At 50.3% G+C, this 17,041-nt stretch overlaps 2 protein-coding genes across 10 annotated transcripts in view; one reads left to right on the plus strand and one right to left on the minus strand.

The window, feature by feature from the left end:
- Positions 1–451: 451 nt before the first annotated feature.
- On the minus strand, positions 452–5,669 carry LOC138689253 (uncharacterized). 8 transcript variants are annotated; one of them, XR_011328086.1, is made up of 4 exons: positions 2,797–5,606; positions 2,424–2,625; positions 1,394–2,344; positions 452–806 (listed from the first exon to the last, which is right to left on the minus strand). XR_011328086.1 is itself a non-coding variant. In XM_069803530.1 (3 exons), the coding sequence occupies exons 1-3, from the start codon at positions 3,302–3,304 to the stop codon at positions 2,272–2,274; spliced, it is 684 nt and encodes a 227-aa protein (XP_069659631.1). In that variant the 5' UTR covers positions 3,305–5,669; the 3' UTR covers positions 452–2,271. The 8 variants fall into 8 exon arrangements, 5 of the variants coding, with proteins under 5 accessions (XP_069659631.1, XP_069659632.1, XP_069659629.1 ...); XR_011328085.1 differs by having other exon boundaries at positions 1,390–2,344; XR_011328084.1 differs by having other exon boundaries at positions 1,204–2,344.
- A 752-nt stretch (positions 5,670–6,421) lies between these two features.
- The window catches only part of PHRF1 (PHD and ring finger domains 1), a 34,459-nt gene continuing 23,839 nt past the window's right edge, over positions 6,422–17,041 (plus strand). Inside the window, exons 1-4 of one of the 2 annotated variants that reach the window (XM_069803515.1) lie at positions 6,422–6,570; positions 13,708–13,822; positions 14,155–14,274; positions 15,855–16,087. In XM_069803515.1, the coding sequence (XP_069659616.1) occupies positions 13,732–13,822; positions 14,155–14,274; positions 15,855–16,087 (444 nt within the window). In that variant the 5' untranslated portion in view covers positions 6,422–6,570; positions 13,708–13,731. The remainder of the gene's footprint in view (positions 6,571–13,707; positions 13,823–14,154; positions 14,275–15,854; positions 16,088–17,041) is intronic. The other variant, XM_069803516.1, reaches the window with a different exon arrangement.

The following is a 17,041-nucleotide window of genomic DNA, read 5'->3' on the forward strand; positions in this document are numbered from 1 at the left end:
GCCTGACATTCAACATCTCCTCCTCCTCCTGTAAGGCACACCCCTGCCTCTCCCCAAAAATCTTACAGCATCAGTTCTGAGCAAAAGCTTTTAGCACCCAACTACTTGTTACCAGGCTAAGTATCACCCTATGAATTTGTTTATTAGCTACTGAAAAACATGAAATTAATGGACATCTTAGCCCTGGTGTATTTTCTCATTGCTCAGGAGCACTCTGGGGCTCTTGGGCTAGGACAGGGGTGAGGGCACCGATGCTGGGGTTTCTGCTTGAGGGACAACCAGGTCGTACCCTTCTACTCTCCTTTTCAAGCCACCTTCACGGGCTACAGAGGCAAAATAAGAGATGGGAGGCACAGGGCATGCAATGCACGTTACACATGTCACTGAGAAGGCACAGCCTTCCTCTACAGCTGGTCTGGCACCTGGATTACAGTAATAAGCACCCAAACACTGATTTTGCACTATTTATTGAAGACTTCAGGTGACAGCACAGCAGGTTAGTTTTGAATCATGCAACAAGAATGTTAAAAAACAGGAATTGAGCTGTATGCTCTCCCCCACTCTGCTTACTGGAGAGACAAAAAAAAAAGCAAAACCAAACAAACTTCACTTCAACCCCTTGCCTTTGCTTACTGGAGCTGAACAGGATGGTTCCGTAGGTAGCAGGAAGTTGGAAGCATTCATACCACGGTGCTGCTCATGGGAACTGGGACAAGTCTTGCCAGGCGACCTGCGGAGCTGCTTCTGCCAGTGGCATCTCCAGGGGTTAGTCATCAGGCTGCACAGTCCCAAATGCAGGGCTATTTCTTCAAAGAGAAACAAAGAACCTTCATTTTCAGATACAGGTTTGTTACATGTGTGGTCACCTATGAAATGGGGTGGTAGGGGACTGCGGGGCTTCAGTTTCAGCTCGCAGACACACTTGTACATGGGTTTATTTTGCACCAGGTTCCCCCCTCTCCCTGCTCTCCATGTGGCTACGGTGTGCTCCTGCCTGCTCAGGACCAGCCGTGGGAAGATGCTGTAGGTGCAGCTAGGAAGGAGGCAAGCCTTCTGGGGCTGAGAAAGCTGCAAACTTGTCCCATCCCGCCCCCCTCCCCCATCAAAAAAGGCCCATTTAGCTTCTGAACAAGCATGAAAGCAGCTTTGGTAAATTCAGGTGGTTTTCCTCTCTTTCCAGCATGTTTGAGAACCTGGACTCACCCAGTCTGCGTGGAGCACAGAGGGAGCTGATTTTTCTTGTGGAAGAGCAGATGCTCCTCTGGGACCCAGAGGAAGAAATGACAAATGAGTGCAGGCAGGAGAGACGGGTACAGGCAAAACTTCTCCCTGAGAGACTTTATCTGTACAGAGGATGTTGCTCTGCCTTCTGTGCAATTAAATACTTACTGACCAGAGCACTGCCGATTCCTTCGGATCAAGCCTTTATGATGGTCCAGGGCTACACGTGAGCAGCTCAAGCAAGAGGGGGAATACCCGAGCCCTTTCGGGGAACCTTGGCAGGCTGCGGTGAATCCTAGCTGGCTGTTATGAGCTTAAGCTGCTGACAAAGCTGTGCTGCACTTCAAAAAAGACACTTTTCAACTACCCAGCTTCTTCACCAGCCCAAAAATTGCAAGGGAGAACTTTGTATGAGAAGCAATCTGCCTCGTCACTTCCTCTGTTTCTAGTGATGGCCACTCTGGGCAGCTGGAGGAGTCCCTGCCCAGCTCGCCTTACTGCTCCTCAGGGCCATGAAGTCAAGAGTCCCCTGTGTGACATCGCAGCACGATCGCACGAGGCAGCTCTGCCAATGCCCAACCAGGGCTGGGGGGCCAACAGAACCCTGGCGCAAGAAGTGGAAAGCGGCGAACAAAGGCAAGGGGGCGGAATGGGAAACAAAATGGCAATGAAAAAGGAAAGAGAGGCTCATTTCTGCTTTTCATGTAACAGACTAGACTAGAGAGTCTCTCTTTAAAGGTGACTCATCCAGGGCAATACCAGGCACAGTTTCTTCTATTAACACACCCTTGGCAATAGCAGTTCAGTTAGTCACTGACTGGGTATCAAGACGTCACCAGCTGGGATGAAGCGTCTCCTTTAACTTGGTACGGAGTCCACTAGCACTTATTTACTTTGGAGAAGAGCAGGGGAGGAGAGAGGGGGGCATGCCATCCCTCCTATGCAACTTTACCACCGACTCTTTGCGCCCGCGTGCCGGCACAGCCCGCTCCCCTCATCTCTGCTCCCACCAGACGCACTGAGCCTTGCTGCAAGAAGCGTTAAATCTTTTCACGCCCTGCCGTGCAGCGCGGCTAATTGCAGGGCACGTCGGAGGGTCTGCCGGGCCAAGGATGGGAAACTGCTGGAAGCAGGGCAGTAGCGTTGGATTGGGGGTGGGGGGGGGGGAGGGGGCGACTCCTTTGCAGGCCGGAGCCCCTCACCTGGGTGGCGGGAAGGGGATGCAGGCGTCGTGGCGTCGAGGCGCGGGTCCGCGGAGGCGAGGCGAGGTGGCCACACAGCGATGTCCGAGGAGCAGGTTAGCCGCTGTCACACGCACAGTGGAGTCGCCGAGAGCACAATGTGCGTTAGTCAGTGGCTCACCTGCTCCTGGAGGGTGACGGGGGGGGGGGCGGCGGGGCCCACCTGCAGCACAGGAGACACCGGGCAGGGTGAAGGATGGGGGTCGCGGCGCAGAGGGCTGCAGCTCCGCGCACCCACCCCCGGGACACGCTCCCTCGTGCCTGCCCCGGGGTCGGCGGCACCCCGCCATTCCCGGGGTGGGGGTCCTCTCTTTCCGTCACGGCCGCCGCTCACCTGCGCTCCCGCCGCTCCGCGCTCCCCCCGCCGCCGCCGCCGCCAACTTCTCGCTCTGCCCCGGCCCGGCCCACGCCGCGCGCCGTGGCCCCCCGCCCCGCCCACCCCATCGCGCCCGCCAATAGCGACGCCGCCCGCCCGCCCGCCAGCCCCGCCCCCGCACCGCAGCGCCCAATGGCGCCTCCGTTACCGCCCGCCGGCAGCGGCGGAGGGGCGGGGCGGGGCGGTGCCCCCCCCCCGTCAGTGACAGCGGCGGGCGCGGCGCGTTCGCTTCTGCACGTCGCTGCTGCGGGGAGGAACCATTTGTACCTGTTGAACCGCCGCCCGCCTCCCGCTCACCCCGCCCCGCCGATTCCCTCCCCCCACCCTCGCGTTTTCCCCTCACGCCGGCGGCCGCTAGCGGCACCCACCTACCCCTCCGCCGCCCCCCCGGGGAGCCCCTTACCCCACCCTCGTCCCCGTCCCCCCGTCGCCCCCCCCCCGCTCTCCCCCTTCCTCTCCCCTCCATCCCCTCCCCGCCCCCGCCGCGGCCCGGCCCATGGTACGGTCCGCCGGGGCCGTGCCATCAGGACAGTGTCGGGGCGCACGTAGGCGGTGCGCGCGGGGGGTGGGGAGGGGGCAGCCGTTGGCTGCGCGCGGGGGCCGTTGGCGGCGCGCGCCGCGGGCGGGAACGGCGGGGTGCTGCCGTCCGTCCTCCCCCGTCGGCTGCCGCTTTCCACATCGTTGTATTAAATTTTACGTGGTTCTATTATTTCTTTTTATATTTTTTTAACGTTGTTCCCTGCCGGCCGGGTTGGGTGCGCGGAAGACCGGTGCGGCCCCGGCAGTGCTGGGGGGTGGAGACGGTTCCTCACACAGCGAAGGGTGCTGGGGTTCCCTCAGCATCCCGGGGCGGTGGCAGTGGCCTGGAGGGGTGAGGGCCCAGACGCCCCGGGAGTGTTCTTCCAGTAACTTCTTTTGCCCCCCCCAAAATGACGGGCAGTTGAAGGCCAGCTGGACGTTGTCAGTGTAACCGTGCACATCTTCCTATGGGGAGAGCTCACTCTCGCCCATCAACCTGCGAGCCGGCAGCCAAGCAAACAGTTGAAACGCTGAAACTTTTAGGGTGCCTCAGCGAGGATTTGCCAAGCACCAAAGATAAGTGCTTTATGGATGGGTGTAGTGCTGTCCCGCAGAGGTGACACACAGAGAGTCAGGCATCGATCCGGCAGGCTGGCTCCCATCTATCTGCCCAAAGCCACATGCCTTCCTCAAGCGGACCAGAAACCAGAGCACATCTAGGGGAGCGGGCACGTTTGGTGGGACCCCCACTTCATCCATACTGCTGATATTCGGGAAAAAACCACTTTGGGTGCCAACGCGGCCACTGACCAAACAGCAGCCAGACACCACGTCCCTGCTGAACTGATAATGCATGCTGTCTAGCAAAAGACACGAGCTCTACATCCCTTGTGAAAACTTCCTTGGCATCAGCCATTGCGGCTCTGATGGCCGTTTTGCAATCTGGTGCTCTTCTTGCAAGGTGTTTTGCAGGATTTGGAAGCAAAACCCAGCACAGGCTCCCTGATAGCTGGTAACGATTCCCCAGCAAAAGGATTTCCCTGCGTGTTTTGCTGGAGCACTTACCAGTCACCCATGGCTCTGCTGTCCCATTGCCACTGGGGAGGGGGGGACACAGGGACAGCCCCTCTTCTGCGTGACAGCCTGCACAATGACAGCCTCTGTTGTCATTTTGTGCACGTGCTATGTGGGGTTTTTTTGTTTTCACCCAGCAGCTGTAGGGAAAATGTCACGTATTTTACATCTTCCCCAGCACAGGGCTCGCACCCGGATTGGAGTGAAATCGGCTGCGGAGCATGCTGGCCCCTGCACCCTCTGGGGTGAGCCAACACAAAAAGCGAGGCACGGCTGTGGAAAATACTCGCTTTGTTTAAAAATAGGTATTTTGTGCAGAGTAACGTGGCTGGGTACTGCCCCGACACCTCCCTGCCGGCACCACTGCTTCTGCCCGGCTGCTCCGCGGGGCAGACGTGCCATTGGCTGCTGCGCTCCGCCAAGTCCCTCATCTCTTCCAGGCGGTGCCTTACATTCCAGGTTTTACTTAAAAAAAAAAAAAAAAAAATTAAATCCTTCTGCCCCTGACTGTACGCGCACAGAGAAGGAGTGTGTTTCCAAGCGGCGCTTGCACAGCTGGCTGCCTGCAACAGTCGAGCCCTGCACGTTGCTCAGACCTCCCCGGGTGCCGAGTGAAACCACCCGGCGTGGAGCAGGACTGGAGGGACGCCAGCCCGGCAGTGCTGCGGTGGGCAAAGCGCTCGCCCGCAGCCCTAGCGAAGGCAGGACGGCCACTCGTTCCGGAGGTGCCGTTGCCCTGGCGAGGCTCCCGACCTGGGGGCTTTGTGGCAACGCTGGTGTGTGCTGTTTGCCCTCAGCCCCCGCTCCCCCTCTGGCTCCAAACGAGCTCGTGGCTCAGCCCTTAATCTCTGGGATGAAATTTCCTGCTGACGCGGCCGGTGCTGCCCCGGGGAGAGCCCCCGCTTATCCCGGCCCTGCAGCTCTCCCCTTTGTTCCCAGCTGGCTTTCGGTGCTCGCGGCGCTGCCGGAGCCACGATGCGTGTGGTGACGGGGAACGGCGTCTGCCGATAGCGGGAGCACGCTGCCGGCTGCCCGTCAGCTGCTGGCCCTGCTCGCCTGCCGGTGTGCTGTGGGGACCGTGTGTGCGGCCCTGGGCGGGGGGGAGCCAAAAGGGGATACGTGCCCCCATCCTACCCCTGGGGGCCAGCGAACGCCCTACCAATTAACGTGCAATTTAAAAGTTGCCCCTTAGCAGCGCAGATCTTGTCTTTTCAAGCAGCAGGCGCTTGATGTTTACTGGCTGCACCTTTACCAGGGTTTTCACCCCACCCGTCCCCCCTCGCCCCTCTCCCAAAGCCCCAAGCGGGCAGGCAGCAGCAAGGCCGGCGCAGGCTTCGCTCCGCTCTGTGTTTCCAGGAGAAGGACCTTGTTTTCTCTCTCACCCCCCAACCCCCCATCCAATTCCTGACAATGACCCGAGTGTCTGCAGCGACGCGCGCATCAGCTCCCGGTCACGTCCTGTCTGCGAGCCCCCTCCCGCGCCAACAGTGCCAGAGGGGGGGAAAAAACATCCCTTCCTCCTTCACCTGCCTGCCATCGCCCCGGGGGAACGGGGACATTTGGGTTGGGACCAGCCACAGTGGAGTTAGAGGCCCAGCCCTCGCCAGCCCCCCGCAGGCCTCGCAGCCTCGACACCCGCACGGCTCGGCGGCCTTTGCCCCCCAGCTTGGGAAGACGGGTCGAAGGGACAGCGAGCCCCCCGGGGATGTCGCCCCTGCTTCTGTGGGACAACCAGGAGCCGCCGAAGCGGCGGCCGCCGTCCCCGCCCCCGCAGCCTCCCCCCGGCCCGGCGCGGCCCGCGGGACCCCGGCTCCCTCCCCTCAGGGCGGTGCGGCCCCGCCCTCCCGCGGCTCCGCGCTGGTACAGCCCGGCGCACCCCTCCTCCAATGGTTCAGTCCCGCCGCCCTTCTTCCCCCTCCCCCGAATGGTTCACCCCGTCGCCTTGCTCCTTCCCACCTCCTTCTCCCCCCCGCCGTACGCGCGCGCAGTGGTTCAGTCCCGCGGCCGCGCCCGCTGGCGCCGGCACCGTCGCAACCCGGAAGTGTTCCCGAAACACTTCCGGGGTGAGGGGGCTTCCGGCCGTGCAGCCCGTTAGGCCGGCTCGGCCCGGTTATGTGAGCGTCGGGGCCTTCTCTTCGCGTGAGTGCCCGGCGACGGGGACGGGACGGGGGAGGGGCGGGGTGGGGCGGCTACCGGGGCCTGCTTGGGCCGAGGAGGGCGGCGGCGGGGGACGGGCCGGTCCAAGGGGGCGGTGGCGGCGCCGCTGGGCCACGGGCCGGAGTTGCGCGGAGCGGCCGTTTCCCCCGCCGCGGCGGACTGCCAGCTCCGGAGGGAAATTGCCCCGCGGAGTGTTTATATCCACTTAATTTTGTTCCTATAAACGTACTAGTTTATTGGTTTATTCTCTGAGCAGTCGCTGGCGGCTGTCGGAAGATGCGGCTGAGCGGTGCCGCTGCGGGAGGGGGCGGCTGCCCCGGCCCGGCTCCCCCCCCCCCGAAGCTGTTTTCCGGGCTGTCCAGAGCCGGGCTTGTCGTGGAGACGGTCCCGCGGGGTATAAAGTGACCGAGCAGGCGGCGACGGCCTCTCTGCGCAGGGAGGACCGGGGAGCGATCCGGAGCGGTGGAGGTAGCTTCCCTTGCTGCTGCAAAAGAGATTTGCTGAATAAAACCAATTCCTCCGCCCCTCCCCCCCCCTCCCGTGATTTGTGGTGCACGCGTGGGTGCATTTGAAGAAGTTGTAAGCTGTTTCAGCCTTCTACAGGAAAGTCAGTGGACTTCTCGGCTAACAAACAGAAATTAGGTTTTCGTGCAAGTGTTTTTTTTAACGCACGCTAGCTTATTGCAAAAACGTGTTCAGGCTTAAAAACTTTGCCTTGAGGGACTTGTGCTTACTGACAGGTTTTTAAGCTGTGTAACTGGTGCCCTTCACTGGGCGCCCCATGTTCAGTAACAGTGGGATGGGTGTGCTTTTTGTGGTTGTAGCTCCTGGTTTTCCTGCTGGTTGTTGCGCAGATGCATTGCTGGTGTGTTGCAGAGGTGGTTACTGTGTTATTTCCTTTGTGGAAGGTCAGTAGGTCTTGGTACCTTTTGTTATGGTTGGGCACAAAAAAAAAAAAATCGTAAAAGCGCAGGAGGTTTTGTTTGGTGGTGTGGGGTTTTCTGGTTGGTGGCGTTTTGGGGGGGGTTCTCCCCCAGTCACGCCCATAAACAGCAGGGAAAGCTGTAGTTAAAGGTGGGTATGGTGTGAAAGACTGATGCTGAAAGGGAACTCACTGGTAAGGGTGACTATTCTTAAGAAAAGACACCTGTTGAGAAAGAGAAGGATGTGCAGTGTTGCAGAGCGTTTGAGTCACAGCTGGAAATGAAGGCAGTGGCCCCAGGGGATTGCAGGATGGGAATTGCATAGAGCTTGGCTGCTGTTTTGCATGCAGAGGTACAAAATGCCCAGCTGCTCCTCTGGGTAAGATGCTGCACTTCAAAGGTGCCTTTGCAGAGCCTGTGCGTTGCTTTCTTTGCATTGCAAACTCCCAGAAGAGTGCCGTGTCAGCTCCTGGGGAAGCTTTGGAGGACAGTTTTGGTCCTGGAATTTAGGGTGGCTAAATTTAGGGTAGGGCCAGGATGGGGTAAAGATAAGCACTTCCTTACCTACCCCGGGATTAATTTTCTGTGCCTTATCTGTTAGGTTCTTAGGCACTTCCCTTATTTAAATTGTTGCATGGGCAGTTGATAGTGGTATTTTAGGAGTTAATCTTTTTGTAACTTAAACAGGGAAAGTTGGATCTAAATTTAGATTTAGAGAGCTTTTTTAAAGCTTCCTGTGCATGCTAGATTGACACTGTGCGGCTCTAGGCTGTAGGAGTCTCTCATTAATCTGAATACTTTCCCTGCTTAGTTCTCTTACTTTTACCTTTGGAACGTGGGGGTAGCAGATACTAGTCACACCATATCCAGATGTTTTCCAACCAGGTTCAACCATGATTTTTACAACTCTTATTTTCTTCTCTTTCAATGTAGCATATGAAATTGGAAACAAAGCCAAATGCTTTCTGATGTGTGACGTTGGTTTTCCAGAGGGAACTGAATTGTTTGGTCAATTTGGGGGGGGGGAGAATGAGAAACAAAACCCCCAACAAACCAACAAATAAAGCGGATGTGCCAATGAGAACTGAAAGCTCGTGTGTTTGAATATTTAGTAGACTTAAGTTTAGTTATAAGTCCTCTTTGGAACATGACTGCTCAATAATTGCCCATGAGATGATCAGCATTCAAAACCACCCTGTGAGAAAATGCAGCTGACTTGTTTTCTTTGCCTGTGTATAATCCCAAATGTTACCCAAGCAGATTAAAATAAATGCCTTGCCTAGTAGCTCTTCTGTTTCTTAAAAAGTAGAAACTACTGTAAGAAGTTGGTGATGGAGGAAATCTGTTGGTGCTAGAAAGGAAGGTGTGTACAACTGTGTATTGGGTTTGTGTGGCAAGGTTTTGGTAGCAGGAGGGTTACAGGAGTGGCTTCTGTGAGGTGCTGGAAGCTTCACCTATGTCTGACAGAGCCAATACCAACCATGTCTAAGATGCTTCTGCCGCCGGCCAAGGCCAAGCCAATCAGTGATAGCGGTAGTGCCTCTGTGATAACATACTTAAGAAGGGAAAAAAGTTGCAGTGGGCACAGAAACGGCAGTCAGAGAGAGGACTGAGAACATGTAAGAGAAACAACCCTGTAGACACCAAGGTCAGTGAAGAAGGAGGGGGAGGAGATGCTCCAGGTGCTGGAGCAGAGATTCCCCTGCAGCCTGTGAGGAAGACCATGGTGAGGCAGGCTGTCCCCCTGCAGCCCAGGGAGGTCCATGGTGGAGCAGATATTCATCTGGAGCCCGTGGAGGACCCCATGCCAGAGCAGGTGGATGCCCAAAGGAGGCTGTGACCCCATGGGAAGCCTGCACTGGAGCAGGCTCCTGGCAGGACCTGTGGATCTGTGGAGAGAGGAGCCCACTCTGGAGCAGGTTTTCTGGCAGGACTTGTGACCCCGTGGGGGACCCATGCTGGAGCAGCGTGCTCCTGAAGGACTGTACGCTGTGGAAGGGACCCATGCTGGAGCAGTTCGTGAAGAACTGCCACCCGTGGGAAGGACCCATGTTGGAGAAGTTTTGGAGGACTGTCTTCTGTGGGAGGGACCCCACGCTGGAGCAGGGGAAGTGTGTGATGAGTCCTGTCCCTGAGGAGGATGAAGCAGCAGAGACAACATGATGAACTGACCGTAACCCCCATTCCCTGTCCTTCTGTGCTGCTGGGGCGGGGGAGGTAGAGAATCTGGGAGTAAAGCAGTGCCTGGGAAGAAGGTGTTTTGAGATTTGGTTTCATTACTCATTACCCTACTCTGGTTGATTGGCAATAAATTGAGTTAATTTTCCCCAAGTTGAGTCTGTTTTGCCCGTGACAGTAATTAGCTGAGTGATCTCTCCCTGTCCTTATCTCAACCCACAAGCCCTTTGTTATATTTTCTCTCCCATCCAGCTGAGGGGGGGAATGATAGAACGGCCTTGGTGGGCACCTGGCGTCCAGCCAGTGTTAACCCACCACAAACTGGAGAAGTCACTCGCTGTTGTAGGTGGCTGTGTTGGCTTCGTATCAGAGTGAGATGGAGCTTGAATGTGTTTTGCAGACCGTGGCTCCTCTGATGGTCAGAAATCTGCACTTGCGTTCTAGCTGGAACGTACTCAGAGTACATTAAAACACTGATTTGGGGTAACGTGTAAGGATCTTGGTTCAAAAAACTAAATGTTTACTGAAGGCTTGTTTGATAAACACTTGTTCTGGAGGAAATGCTTAATCTTCTCTGTTCTTAAAGCCAACAGAAAACCCTGTTGCTAATACGGCTTGAAGAAAGTACTTGTAATTGCTCTTTGATTGTACAATTAAAATTACTTAAGGCAGCTTGATGTAAAAATGTAATCTGTCTTAATAGCAAAGCCTAGGCTTTACGATTTACACTGCAGCAGAGCCAGTGCTGTCGTAGGCACAGAGCGCTTGGTGCAAACCTGACTTGGCCCTAGTGAGGTTGTGCCTTTGTGAAGGGAAACTGGGGCTGGGGAGAAGCACTGGCACATGTAAAGTGATTGAACACCTGCCATGTACTCATCATTTTTGCAGTTTAATGTTTTGTTAAAATATTGTGAGGTTCTAAATGAGAATTTGAAAACAAGGGGATGTTAAGGAGGATCATGGTGTCTGCCTTTAGCGGACCTAGTGTGCAACCTATGATGCACCTGCCTGGGGAATTGAAATGGGTTTCGCTGTAAGCGGTTACACCTTGCGTTAGTGGTATTGAATCCAAAGACAAGGGATCTCTGTCCAGGTTACCCTGCATCTGCATTCACGAGCTGCCTGCTGGGACACATCTTAAATTACTCTGAATAGAGTCTTCAAAGTGCGATGCTGAAGAGAGGATCAGCAGATGTGAGAGCCTCCGCTGCTGAAGGGCTGTATGCAGGGTACTGCACACCATGGGATTTCCCAAGTGAGCAAGCAGTGAGGGGTTGGGTACAGTGGGGAGGGCAGGTCTTTGACACCCCCAAAACTGAAAGCAGCTGAGGTTGCCTCAGTCAAACAGCCTTCGGGGATAACCGGTTGCTTTTTAGCAGTCTGGGCTTTTATGTTACAGAAGCGCACTGTTAAGGTTTGCCTCAGAGGGATGACTACAGTCTCTTTCTTAATTAAATTTCCGGGTTTACCTAATAATAATAAAAATACTTCCTATCTATTTTGTATCTGCTGGTTCCAGCTCAGGGCGGGGGGGGCGGGTGTTAGAAAAATTCTGATGTGGTAAGTGGTGGAATGAAAGCTGGGCTTTGGTGTAGGTTGGTGAGCTGCCTCAAGTGTATCATGAATGTGTTTGTGTTTCACAGTGGTAATTTGTTTGAAATGTTTCCCATAAGAAAAAAAATTTGGAAGTGCTGCTTATTGTTCTTAAAAAATAGGAGAACAAGCTCTCATATTAGGTGTATAATCAACTTTGGTTTCCTTTTTTTCTTAAGAGCAGCTGCCCAGTTTGGAAAAGGTTGTTAGTAAAGTAAAATTTGTGGTGTGCTTTAAATTTCAAATTCATTTTATCTCACTTGGTTTCTCCTTGTCTATTCCCAACTATCCACAAACCAGACTTTTTTAACTGACAGAATTTGACTGTTTGCTGCGATACCAGATTTTCCTTAACTCCCAAGTTTTGCCTCCGAGCAAAGTACAAGCTTGCATTTGCAGCATAAATATGTCAGTTTAGATTGTCAAGTCACAAATGCTGATTTGTTTGCCTCTGTGCTTAAAGGATATCCTTCCGTGGGGTAGCAGGGTGAGAATAACATGGGTAGTTGTTTCATTCCACGGCAGTGAAGAAATGCATGCTGTTTGGAAATGTAGTTAAGTATATGTTGGTCAGAACTGTGGTTTGTGGGAATCACTTTTAAAAATAAAAAGATCCTTTTCTCACTGTGCTTATTGCTTTGCTTTAAGGAGAACTGGGGAGCAGGGGAATGAAGGTCATTGTGGTAGCAAAGTGGAGGCTTACCCACGGTTTTACACCTGCGGTGGCTTTTGTTGGCCTCTGTTGTCCTCAGTAGCTTGGGAGTGCCGTAGCTGGCTGGACGTGGCAGTGGTGGGTCAGCAGGAACCCGCTCTATTCCCACAACCTGCCAATGGAGAAGTGATACAGGCAGAAAATCTAAATGCGCTATGTAAATTCCTGCTACGTACACAACAAAAACACCTGCCGCTGCCCTGCTATGGGACTGGCGTTGCCAGTCTCTGCCCTTATGTATCCTGGCTGTAAAGCCGCCACAAATTTTGCGTTGCTGTAGTTAATTTAGGTTTTGGGAGGATATTATGTAATTGAGTTTCAGTTTGAATAATTCATACATATGCACTGCTGAAACTTGAAAAATTCCTAGTGTTTCTTCCTATTTTTTTCAGTTACATCATGGAGCGACTGGCTTTTGATGAATCTGTGTGTTTTCAGCCAACAAATTGTTTTTAAACACACTCCTGTTAACAGCCACAAATTCAGCTAAAAGTTTAAACCTCTATTTAAGCAAGATTCTTGCTGAAGTTAGGAGAAATCTTTACCGAGAACTTGGTTGTGTTGAAGCTCGATCTCTTTTCTTTTTAGCTTTTTTTTTTTCCCCCCTGAGGATTGAAGACTCCATTTGCAGTTTAGTCTGGTTTAGCAAAGCCTACATTTTTGACGCTCTTAAGTGCAGAGCTCTGCTACGTGGCTCAAAAAGGAAGTGTGCAAGTAAAGATATGCATCAAGAGCACTTGAATAAAACATAATGTTTTGTTCCAAAAATTCTCTTAATACGCAAGATATGTAGTGCGGAGCAGGGAGAGTGGGAGAAGAGCACCCAATTGGAATTTCTTTGCCACACTTGTAGAAGAATCCGATATTTTTTTCTTCATATGAGATATGACATCTAGCTTTATAAGTGTCAATTAATTATATTTTTCCATTACTTGCTTATAGAAGCTTGCAGGGATCTGTCTTTTTTTAATGCTTTGTAGTGTTATATATTAAAAGCTCTGGTTTGATTGTCATTATGAATTTGGATCATGAGACATCTCTCAGTATCTGTCAGTTTTATTGTCAGTCTGTGCTAATGCACAGCAATTAATGTGATTGCATTAATATGCACCAGATCAAGTCTCCTCCTTTCTGTGGAATAATGATTGTGAGGTCTGAGACTTCTCTGTTTCATGACAGAGCTGTGAAAAGGCCTTTTTTTAAAAAGACCTAAAATACGGAATCTTTCTTTTTGTTTTTTTTTCAATTGAGTGAGAGAGTATTTTGATTTGAAACACATATTGTCATCCTGTTGGGCCTTGTTCAAAGGAGTCCCTTTCAGTTTTGCATTTTATTGCTAGTCTACAGGATGGTTTTGGTGTTTGCAGGTTTTCTATTCCTATTTTCAGTGGGGAGTTCTGGTTATATGTTTTTCTGTCATCCAGGAGCCCAAGACAAAGCTGAATCTTTCATGTAAACTGAGTTTCACAAGCAGCTGGTTTCATGCAGCTCAGTAGGGATATGAAACTTCACATAACGATAACTGCTTACCTGTAGCCACCTCTGACTTGAAACTGGGAAAACTAATTGATGGTGTGAGGAGCCTTTGCTGTAGACCGATGTCCCTTCCACAGTTCACATCTCCGCAGATGCGTTGGATGCTCTTTGCCAGGCTGACGCCTGCTCTGCTTGCAGAGGTAGTGCACTGCCTCACTGAAGTCTGCCTTCTTGCAGGGAGCGGATTTCCAATGTCCTGCCATGGATGATGACAGCCAGGATGAGCTGATAAACAAGAACGCTGCGCTAGGCAAGGGCAAAAGACAGAGTCTCGCACTCCTCAGTGAAACAGGTAAATGCAGCCTCTGTGCATGTGCCTGTTTCTAGTTCTAGGTTGGAGAACCTATTGGTTTAACATCCGAAGAGAAGTGAAGATATATTTGTGACCACTTATTTCTTTTTCCCTGACAATTTTTTTTGTTTACATCCTAAAATCTGTATCTCAGACTGCTGGTGTGCTTCCCTTGATTTTCCCAGAACAGGCAGCTTTGATACCACTGAGGAAATGTGGGTTTTCACTTCGTATATAACCTCCTGAGCAGGAGTTCTGGTGTGTCCTTTGCTGTTCGATCTGTCGGTCTGTCTGCATCAAATAGGTATTTCCTCTCTTCTTCTCATTTCAAGAAAGCAATGGTGGAAATAGCTGTGATTCAGATGATACTGGAAGTGAGGAGGAAGAAGATGACACTGAGGGAGAGGGAGGTGAGGAGGACAAGGAAGAAAGTGAAGATGAAGAATTAGAAGGTAGGTCTGTTAATGTGTGTTAACAGGCTTTTTTTTTTTTTAATAATTGGAGGAAGATGAAAGCTTTTCCTCCAGAAATTAATCATGAAATATAAATTCACAGATGCTGCTGTGTCAGATTGATGCCCAAATCCTACAGTAATAAACAAACAAGTAATACTCCCCAATTCCTGAGTTTTTAAAGCATTGGTATGTTTGAAGACTATCTGCTAGCCAAAATAGTGTAGTTATAGTCAGTAGCAGTGAACTCTGCCCCAGCATGAGTAGAAAAAAAGTCAAAACTGCAACAATGGCTCATGCTGTTTTTTCACTTATGAAAAGTGTGTTCATTTATTTGCTTTGGCATGAGGCTCTAAAGTGAACGTTGTGATGGGGAGTTTTGGAAATAAATTACTATTGCTGTTAAGCCTAGGTTGGAGGGAAGAAGACTAATTTTTCTTTGAAAAGGGAGTGTGGATGTTACTTGTTAATTTTACTGAAAACGTACTCTGTAGATGCACGTACTTCTGAAACTGCTGCACTCAAATTATTATTTGGATAGAAAAAAAAATTTTTATCACATCTTAAAGCTTGTTGGGAAGGCAAGAGCACAGTTTTCCAAGTTACTAGTTAGACTGATTTGAAAACAGACTAAAAAGTTGACACCAGGTGCCAAAAAGCTTTATTAATCCATTGTTTAGAGTATTCTCTGCTGTGTCCAGACAGGAGAATTAAATAGAAAAGACAGAAAGACAAGAACTCCATTTTCATTATGTGTAAAAAAACTCAAAAACCCCCAACAACAACAGCTGCCCCCCCCCCCCCCCAAAAAAAAAAAACCCACCACCAAAAAACACCAAAACCCAAACAATGAAACAACCCAAAATAAGTAAGAGTGGGTTTTAGGTAACTTTTCACTGCTTCTTGAAAATGTCAACTTAATTCACAGGTTTTAGGGAAAGACTTGCACACGTCTCTATTTTGTACTAAAAATAAAAACACCTTTCAGTACTGTGTGCTGAGTGTTTATAATTAATTTTACTCAAAACCAAGCTTCTTTAAGCAGCCTCCAGCTAGGCACCCAGATCCCTTGAGTCTCAAAATCATGATTTACTGGTGAAATCTTGAATCTGTTCTTCTGCAGCTGAGCATATTGCTGCTTCTTTGTCCTCTGGAGCATCTATTTAAAAAAAAAAAAAGGCCCAGAAAAAAAAGTTGGGTACATGATAACTTTATTATAACTTTATTTTTTAACTTCAGTGTTCAGTGGTAGCCTGACTTATCCTACTCTCTTGTTGTTTTGATAATCTGTTGTTTTTCTGCTGTCTGTTCTTTTAATCTCTTGCAAGACTAGTCACGTTATCAGGCTTTGTTTTTCGCCAGGGTAATCCATTGCTTTTTAGTGAAGGGATTTAGGAAAAAAGAAAACAGCAAAAATTACTGCCGCAAACTGGGGAGGCTGTGCTTTGCCCTTGCAGCCCTATTAAAATAAGCTTACTTGGAATTTTCTGAGCTGGTACCCCATCCTGCTCACCCCCTCTGTCCTCACTGCTGAAGCCCTGCAGCACACAAGAGTTGTTTTTCATCTCTCACTTTTTAAGATTGTGAAGACGATGATGAAGAGGAGGAAGAGGAGGAAGAAACTGAGGCCTCTGTGAGGGGAATGACTGATTCTCTGAAAATAGAGTCACACATAAACGGAGCGAACATTTCATCTGATGAGGATGGCGAAAACTGCCCCATTTGCCTCAACACGTTTAGGGATCAGGCTGTTGGGACTCCTGAGAACTGTTCCCATTACTTCTGCTTGGACTGCATTGTGGAGTGGTCTAAGGTGAGCTGTTTTGTCCCTGATGTCCTGTGGCCTTCTGGTGTGCTCTGCTCTCTCCCCTCTGATCATGCTGTTCTGCTGTAATGAGAACAAAACACTGTGATATTTATATTTGCTTTCTTAAGCTTTTTTACACAGACTTGGGTTACTGCTCTATTTGGCAGGATTCGTGTTTGTGAAGTGTGGATCTTTTTCTTGTACCCATCCTGATCTGTCCTGTTCTCTGAAAGCTCTAATGTCATAAGCAAGTGTGTTTCTAGGCATCCAAATTTTATTTTTTTTTTCAAGTCAAGACACCAGTAATACTGGTTTTCTCTGTATGTGTATGTATATATTTCTCTGTATATCTATCTCTTGTTGAATTCTATGTTGTGACAGTTGGATGGGGGTCTATTGTGACAGTGAACTTATAAACATAGAAAAGATATAAAAGAATACTGACTAAATCAGCAGTTTGCTCTCAATTCAGTTTTCAGAGTTTCTTGCCACCTAACTGTGTGGTTCCCATAATCATAATCCAGGGTGAGAATTACAACAAAATTTACTGTGCATGCAGCAGTACCAGTGGTAATTAAATTTAAAAAAAAAATAATCAAAAAATCAATAATCGCTCTTACTGAATGTATTTGTAAGCCATTTCCAGTTGCTCATTCATCCAAAAGAAAGAAAATGCCCTAAAACATGAATGCTATTTCAAGGCAATGTTTGGAAGAACTTTTATGTTGTTTTGGCAGTTGAATAATAATTAAATTACCTCAGTATAATAAATGCTTTTCTAAAAATGTGTGTTTTCTCTGATACAATAGGTTGCTTGTAAACCAGATAAGTCAGATTAAAGTACTTAAAATATCAAGAGCAATAGCCGTTAAAATGATTACTACATTAATTTAATGCTTATTACATTCATAATTGAAGATCACCTTTTTAAAAATTGAATCAAGAGATGTGCTTATTAAC

The sequence above is a fragment of the Haliaeetus albicilla genome, chromosome 16 (genome assembly GCF_947461875.1).
Source record: "Haliaeetus albicilla chromosome 16, bHalAlb1.1, whole genome shotgun sequence".
In the NCBI taxonomy this organism is placed as follows: domain Eukaryota; kingdom Metazoa; phylum Chordata; class Aves; order Accipitriformes; family Accipitridae; genus Haliaeetus; species Haliaeetus albicilla.

Excerpts from the sequence above, each read along its gene's own strand:
- LOC138689253 (XM_069803528.1), bottom strand. The coding sequence starts at position 3,304 with ATGGAGGGGAGAGGAAGGGGGAGAGCGGGGGGGGGGCGACGGGGGGAC. Across the intron at positions 2,626-2,796 it reads GCGGAGCGGCGGGAGCGCAG|GTGGGCCCCGCCGCCCCCCC; the intron begins GTGAGCGGCGGC and ends CCTGTGCTGCAG. Across the intron at positions 2,345-2,423 it reads ATCCCCTTCCCGCCACCCAG|CAGTTTCCCATCCTTGGCCC; the intron begins GTGAGGGGCTCC and ends CCCTGCTTCCAG.